The sequence below is a fragment of the Eurosta solidaginis genome, chromosome 5 (assembly GCF_040869045.1).
Source record: "Eurosta solidaginis isolate ZX-2024a chromosome 5, ASM4086904v1, whole genome shotgun sequence".
In the NCBI taxonomy this organism is placed as follows: domain Eukaryota; kingdom Metazoa; phylum Arthropoda; class Insecta; order Diptera; family Tephritidae; genus Eurosta; species Eurosta solidaginis.
Genome location: NC_090323.1, coordinates 203314999 through 203323036, shown reverse-complemented (window position 1 = coordinate 203323036; position 8038 = coordinate 203314999). Strand labels below are relative to the sequence as shown.

At 34.1% G+C, this 8038-nt stretch overlaps 2 protein-coding genes across 3 annotated transcripts; one reads left to right on the top strand and one right to left on the bottom strand.

The window, feature by feature from the left end:
* Positions 1–3730: 3730 nt before the first annotated feature.
* Positions 3731–6141, top strand: BORCS6 (BLOC-1 related complex subunit 6). 2 transcript variants are annotated; one of them, XM_067792295.1, is made up of 5 exons: positions 3731–4171; positions 4232–4321; positions 4384–4580; positions 4651–4735; positions 5902–6141. In XM_067792295.1, the coding sequence occupies exons 1-5, from the start codon at positions 3817–3819 to the stop codon at positions 5976–5978; spliced, it is 804 nt and encodes a 267-aa protein (XP_067648396.1). In that variant the 5' UTR covers positions 3731–3816; the 3' UTR covers positions 5979–6141. The 2 variants fall into 2 exon arrangements, with proteins under 2 accessions (XP_067648396.1, XP_067648397.1); XM_067792296.1 differs by having other exon boundaries at positions 4651–4811.
* Positions 6031–6810, bottom strand: Cypl (peptidyl-prolyl cis-trans isomerase-like 1 Cypl). Its single transcript, XM_067792297.1, has 2 exons — positions 6635–6810; positions 6031–6575 (listed from the first exon to the last, which is right to left on the bottom strand). The coding sequence occupies exons 1-2, from the start codon at positions 6721–6723 to the stop codon at positions 6128–6130; spliced, it is 537 nt and encodes a 178-aa protein (XP_067648398.1). The 5' UTR covers positions 6724–6810; the 3' UTR covers positions 6031–6127.
* Between the last annotated feature and the right edge of the window lie 1228 nt (positions 6811–8038).

The window sequence follows — 8038 nt, the reverse complement described above, 5'->3', positions numbered from 1 at the left end:
CGCAACCCATTCAGGTTGCCAGCGCAGTTTATAGCTTCTCCAAACTCAATTGTCAACCTCACCTATCCGCGGCGAATCCTGTTTCACTAACAGAAGAGGCTGTGGCGACCCCAAGCTTGGAATTTGGGGAATAGGGAGGAAGGGATGACCTGAAGGTTTAATGTGGCCATATAAATCGTTCCTGAGATGGTCGGGCTAGCACCTTAATGGTGCTGTGTTACCAGAGCGTACCGGATCTGTATCAAGCAATGGACCATCACATCGATAACACTCCCCAAAGCCTTCGCGGAGAAACCTTTTCGCTACAACAACAACTTTGAAAAACATTTTGTTTTTAAGACAAAGTGCACACGAGGCTACGCGTTATAAACGCATACAAGATATTTCATGTAGTTACTATAGTGTTAACTACTTTGTACTCTTTACTTTAATTTTTAAAATAATTTTAATTGAGTTTTCGTGTTAACTTAAAATTTTGAATAACTTCAAAAAAAGAAAATTCTAATTAGTTTGAAAATATCTAAACTCAAAAATAAACAAAAATAAATTTTTATACTTAAAATCAAAATAAAAGATTTTTTTAAAATATCAACTTGAATGTTGATATATAAAATATAGTGTTAACTACTTTGTACTCTTTACTTTAATTTTTAAATAAATTTGAAAGTTTAAAAGGTTTAAAATTTTAATTTAAATTATAATTGGAAAATTTGTAATATGATATTAAAATAAAAATTATACTTACATAAAATTAAATTTAATAAAAAAATATTAAAATTAATAAGTAGTTGATTGATGATTGTTTAAAAATTACTTGAAATTAATATCTGTATTGTTTGATATCGCAATGCTTTGAAAATATGCAATGGCTTTGTTGTTTTCTTTGTAAATCTCTTAATTTTCATCGTGATGTCTTCATTTTTAATCTGTTCTTGTGTGTATTGCGTGCAAAATTGTTGTTGTGGCATGGATAACCCAATCGTTGTTTTTAAGAGTATTAGGTTGTAAATGTTTTTATTTTGTTTACACACACGTTTTTAGAGTTCTTTATTAATTAACAAATAGTAAACAAATTTTATTTTGTATTTTGTTTATGTTGCATAAAATTCATAGAATGCTTACTAGTAAATTTCTGTTATACGTACTTTTATGTTTTAAATTTGATTTTCAACACTTATTCTTTGTTTTAATGTTTCGTATATATAATTTACAGCGACTGTTATATGAAATTTGCACAGAATGTTGTTGTATTGCTTCCTGTTCACAAATGTATAGGGAACACAAACATAGTTAAATTATATGCACAAGAATTTCAATAGTGCTATTTATTAAATTTTTTATTCAGTTAATTCTTCAGCGCGTACTGCATTATGCTATTTTTATTATAACAAATATGGATAACAAAGAAAATGTTTTGGTTCCTAAACAATTAGAAAATTGTGAGTATGTTTTTGTTAAAGTTCTTCGTAAATCTAATTTAGAATCACCTTATGAAGGACCTTTTAAAGTTATATCTAAGAAACATAAAACATTTACAATTCAATACAATAATACTATTAAAAATATTTCAATTGATTTACTTAAACCAGCAAACATACTTATTAACACTAATTTAAATACAAATACATTAAACAACAAAAAACAAAAAAAGGTTACATTTAATATTAATTAATAATTTGTTTGTTTCAAATTTTCTTGGAGGGGGAGTAAATATAGTGTTAACTACTTTGTACTCTTTACTTTAATTTTTAAAATAATTTTAATTGAGTTTTCGTGTTAACTTAAAATTTTGAATAACTTCAAAAAAAGAAAATTCTAATTAGTTTGAAAATATCTAAACTCAAAAATACAAAAATAAATTTTATATTACAAACAAAACTAAAAGTTTTTTAAAATATCAACTTGAATGTTGATATAGTTACAATTTCTCTACGCCTCAAGATCTGCACACGAAGCTTCTTTCGAGCGTCGCTACAAAAAGCAAGCAATTATTAAAAAATAAGAAATTGAATTTCTTCAGGTATATCCGTCCCCGAAACCAAATGAAGATAGGTATTACAAGTTGTTTGCATTCCTGTGCCTTTGTAAATTATGAAAAGGAACTTTCAACCACCGCGGGCAGAGAAAAAAGTGATTTCTAGTTTCCAACACTTTTTGGCCTTTTAACAGCTTCAACAATGTCTAAGCAAGCTTTTGTGGTGTTGAATACTCTTTTTCGCCTCGGTAATATATCTTTCACGCACTTTTATTAACTAAAATAACAAATTTGCATACAAAAAAATGTAAACAAACATCTTGTTCTTCCTTTTTTCAAGCCTACATACGCTCAGCGACCAACATTGCTATACGCTTAGCTACATGAAGCTTTCATGCAGATTACGTGGGCAGCTCTCCATTCAAGTACTTGTGTTCGACATCAAAGCGTACAGATTCCGCCTGCATCGTCTAATACGCGTCTATGACGCGTAGCCTGGTGTGCGCCTTGCCTAAGTGAGCGGGATCGCCAACCGATTTCATTAATTTAGCAAGGCATATATTTAATAGCAAGGACAACCTCGATGTCAAGTTTTCAACGCTTCTTGATTTAAGATAAGGAAAAGGTTCTACGCCCAATTTCCATAATTGTACCAAGTTTCTATTTTTTGTCATAAAGTCAACTAACGTATCAAGTTACATCTTTTTATCGGATTTTAGTGATGAATTATAGCATATTTTCTTTGTTTTCAAAACTTCGATGTCGATTTTTTCTTTTTACAGTGTATATGCATTATTATTGGGACAATCTTCTTGCGAAGATTGAAGATGATATCGTCGGTCCAATGCTAAAGAAACGAATCGGTCCAGAAACAATTTTTGCTTCTCCCCCCCACTTCGCTGTTTATGCGATGATTTTAATAAACACTGTAAAAATTTTGACGTCTGGTACTCGTTTTTTAGTATTAAAAAATTACTTTTAACCACATTAAATTTGTAACTTGAAATGAAGCAAAGAACTGCGAAAATAATTTTCAACCCTCTATTTCAAATATAAAATACCATTTATTGGGACTTGATCATTATTTTTGTATTTATGTACTCAAATTTACTCTGTTTAAATTTTGTCTACTATTAATTTGCTCTAATGATGTCAATTTCATAAATTCTCTTGTGCCCCTTCCGGGAAACAGCTTCAACATGAGTACTCTGCGTGAGGTATGTTATTTATATCGTACATTATATCTTTAAATTAAGTGTCTGTATATTTGGTCTGTATGATTGTTTAATTTGTAGACTGATAAATAAATTAAATTAAATTCTCTTTGGTGTGATACCACGCAACTTTAGAGGCTCACACATCATCGACGGGTTAATCATTGTGGATAAAACTTATCCACAATGGGGTTAATTTTGAGTTCAAAATAGCCATCATCCGGTGGCAAAATCCGAAGCCAGATAAATAATTCTGCATGTAAATGCAACAACAACGATTTGAGCCAGATAAATCCAGATAGAAGTCTGGTTCAATTTGTTAGCCAGATAATTTGTTAATTACATCTTTTTAGTTTGGCAACGCTGCCTTTATTAAACCTACATTTTGAAAATAGATGTCGCTGCTTAGCCATTCGCCGTATGAGTTAAATGTGTGCGAAAATTTCACGACATCTGCTTCTCAAGTGTTTCAATGATCCAGAGCATTCCCGTGAGAATTGAGCGTGAGCCGGAGCTGTAAAACTCACTGGAAGACGGCAAATATCAGCTGATCATATTTTGTTTTTCTCATCAAACCGAAATGTATTTTAAATAAATTTAAATTCTCCCCTGTTATTTTACAAGGAAATGTCCCGAAAGAGTCCAGAAATTCCAATAAGACCACGTTATGGTATACCTGAATTATTAAACGACGATAAAGGCAGTGAAAAATCAGATAGAGCAATGCAAAGAACAAGGAAGACATCAACGAATGCCATGGAACCATCATCATACAGGGAAATACCATTTCTGGCGCAATATCCCGACATAGTGCCTAGAAACAATGATGATAGAAGCAATGAGGCATCATATAGCGCTGGTATGCAGGAAGGAAGTTGTGAAGAGAGAGTGGTAGATGATGACGACGCGGAAAATTCAAAAGATTGTTCATGTGAGGATAACAAAACAACAAAACGTCCAAATTCTTTGCACTGTGATTCATGTAAGTACAAGGAAACCCCTGAGGCTGTGTTTACTGTATATATATTTAATATTTTGCTAGCTTTCCCTTATGAGTTGGAAGGTGCGACAAGTACCGATGGGCATATGCGACATTTTGTGGCTGATAATCTAGAAGAAAAGATAAGAAATGGTAAGTTTCAAATAGACAATGGGAACATTTATTAATTTTCTGTTTTTTCTTGTAATACATAGATCAGCTTAGTTATGCTCCACATACAAGCACCCCTTCAGCTGCTCCTACAGGAAGCGGATTGCTAACTAAACGTTTCCTGCAAACTCAGCGTCCTCAAATTGATCCAAATGTGTTGAGTGACATTGAAATTGAAGCGCAGTATTTGGCGGCATCCGTAGAAACTTTAATGGAAAATCTATGTAACTTTCTGCACTCCGTGAGTAATATTTACAGGAATTATCTCACGTTTTTATTTAATTTAACAAATTATTTCTTTCTGCTTGTAGATATCTTCAATAACCGCAGATAATGTAGAGGTGCATAAAAATGCAGTTAATAAGTTGACAGACAGCATGGATGCCAATATCAAATTTATGTACACAATTATGGCAAAGAAGGAAGAAATAACTAAATCTATGAAACCAACAGAGCAATTAGGATAAAGAATGTGAGTTTTACTAACACGAATAGTCATATATGAAGAAGCTAAAACTTACATTAAAGACTTGTGGTTGTTTCTGATATGACAGGTTCAGACCAACGCGGCTCTAGGGAATATTGGCATATCTCTAGTTATTTTAAGAGTTTCGAGGGATTGTTAAGGGCAATTCATTGTAGCTTCCACAATCAAATTTTCAACCTCACTTATGCGAGGAGGGAAGCCTGTTATAAATAATATAAATGTATCATACACAAATTAAACGTATCATCCCAAATTCCTCGTGGAACAAGGGGTTTGAGGGGAAATGGCATAAAAAATGCAATGTTGGGAAATTAAATCGTTTCATAGATGTTCGGTACCTTGACGGTGCTTGTTACCGGCACGTAACGGATTTATATCCGACAAAGGACCATCAACATCGATAACACTCCCTAAATCTTCGGGGTTTGTGTTCTACTTGTACAGCTTCGTTTTTAAAAATAAAAAAATAAATGTAAGGCGCGATAACCTCCGAAGAGATCTAATGCCGAGCTTCTTTTCCAATTTGCGTCGTGCTCCTCTTGATTTTCCCTACAAATTGGCCGGACGGGACCTACATGTTTTATGCCGACTCCTAACGGCATCTGCAAGGCAGATAAGTTTTCACTGAGAGCTTTTCATGGCAGAAATAACCCGGAGCGCTTGCCAAACACTGCCGAGGGGCGACCCCGCTTAGAATAATTTTCTTCTAATTGAAAAACCTCATTTCTAAAATTTTAATGTTGCTTTGCCCGGGGTGCGAACCCAGGGCATACGGTGTGATAGGCGGAGCTCGCTACCATCACACCACGGTGGCCGCCAGCTTCGTTTTTGCTTTTAGTAAATTCAGGTCTTACTTTTCCTGATAGGATCATAGCATACTAAGCGTATTAAACATGCGGAACCTGGGACATATTCTTCTTAAGAAATTTTTGATTTTGTTGACGGTAGTGCCAGCTTTGCAGGGGTTGCTCCTTCAACAATAACATGAAAAGTCTAGCCTCAAACAAAACGAACTAAGCTCTTTGGCTATATCCGTTTACTCTAAAAAAGTAAGCAACATTTCCTTTCTTTTCAGCCGTGAAATTAAGCGCCTCGTCGATATGTTGGATGGAACCATGTAGGAACAACCGTTGGCGTCAAACGGTAACTTAAAACAACCCGCCTGTCCCCTTATTTAAATAAGTAAAATTGACTATAAGCAAACTTAAGTTAATTGTATTACTATTATGTATTTCAATTAATGTCTATTCTTATATACAAATAGTTTAAAAAAGTGATTTAATGTAAAACTATTGAAGTATTTAGTACTTTTCAACTTTTGCCTTTATTATACGCACACTATCTACCGGTCGATCATTTTTATCTGTTTCTGCCAGTCCAATACGCTTGACCACCTGCATACCAGCATAAACTCGCCCAAATATTGTATGCTTTCCATCCAACCACTGTGTGGGCGCTAATGTTATGAAGAATTGAGAACCATTCGTATCTGGACCGGAATTCGCCATTGATAATATACCTGCTCCAGTATGCTTGAGATCTGAATGAATTTCATCTGGGAATTCATTGCCATAGATAGAAGTGCCACCACGTCCAGTGCCTGTAGGATCACCACCCTGTATCATGAAGTCTCGTATGATGCGATGAAACACGACGTTGTTGTAATAGCCACGACGTGAAAGTTCTGCAAAATTACGGCAAGTGTTTGGTGCATGTTTCCAATAAAGTTCAACAGTAATTTCACCCATTCTGCAAGCAAATTGGTAAATTAAAGGAGTACTTGAATATTTGTGTGCAATTGTACTTACGTCGTCTCAAGCGATACAAAGTGTGGTTGCCATGCTTTGTCGGGTACGCCTGAAGCATTTGATAAAGCACTATTTGTTGTAGCTATCATTTAAATTTAATAACTTTTATTTTTGTGTTAAAACGCTAATATTTCAAGTAGTGAACAAAAGTATGAGAAAATACAAACAACATCAAAACAATTGTTTGACATTTGTCATGGTGCTACCAGATGCGTGGAAGTATTTTCCGTAAAAACGAATTATAGTTGCGTTTCAATGTTCCAATAAAGCGTGTTCCAGATACTTAGAGAAATTGGTTATACAGTATGGCCATTATACGGTTGTGTCTTCGCTTTTCGGTAAGCCCTGTGCTGTAGCTAGTTATTTAACCACTGCCACTAGATGGGTCTCCTAATACGCCAATTACACGGCTCAAGTATCCTTGTGCCAATTACCAATTTGCACAAGGATTTGACCGGTGTGTGCACTGGTTACGCTATTTGCGCAGAGAACTGCGCTAAAATCAAAACGATTTTGATATTTACGCATGTCTGCAAATATTGCACATGCTTTTTTCTTCGTGTATGGTGAATCTAACACAGTTTACCTGTGGTTCCTGATAATATAACATCAGTAATTATTGTTAAAAAATGTTAATATCGAAGGCGTAAGGACCATTTCTAGCTTGTAACAGGAATTCACACAAATTTAATAATAAAAAATAATTTTTTATACAATTAGAACACATGTTTCATTTGTTGCGCTAGTTGAAAAATGAATATTGCGCAGTGCTGTAATGAGTTGAGCTGATCTTTCAATTAAAATATATATTTTATAAGTACAATGGAAAATAAACGCCTCTGGTGCGAGTTTTTCGACTTATACCGTGAATTACCAGCACTGTGGAAAATAAATAGTGATTTTTTATACAGTTAGTGCCTTTTTTATAGAATTAAAACACATGTTTCATTTGTTGCGCTAGTTGAAAAATGAATATTGCGCAGTGATGCAATGAGTTGAGCTGGTTTTGCAATTAAAATATATATATTATAAATACAATGGAAAATAAAATCTTCTTGTGCGATTTTCCGACTTATACCGTGAATTACCAGCACTGTGGAAAATAAAGAGTGGTTTTTTATGCAATTAGTGCCTTTTTTACACAATTAAAACACATGTTTCATTTGTTGCGCTACTTTAAAAATGAATATTGCGCAGCGTTTTTGTGCCGTGTATGTCAAAATTTTCATTTGCACCAATTTCGTCGTTTTATATTTGCGCATGGTTTTTGTATCATGTATGGGCCGTATAAGCAATATCTAAGCGAGGATAAGAGTGTTTGGTAATTCTATACGACAGCTTGATGGGTAATACGCGTCCAAAATATCTAGAGACGTATCAAAAGACGCGTATTGACCTCGACAA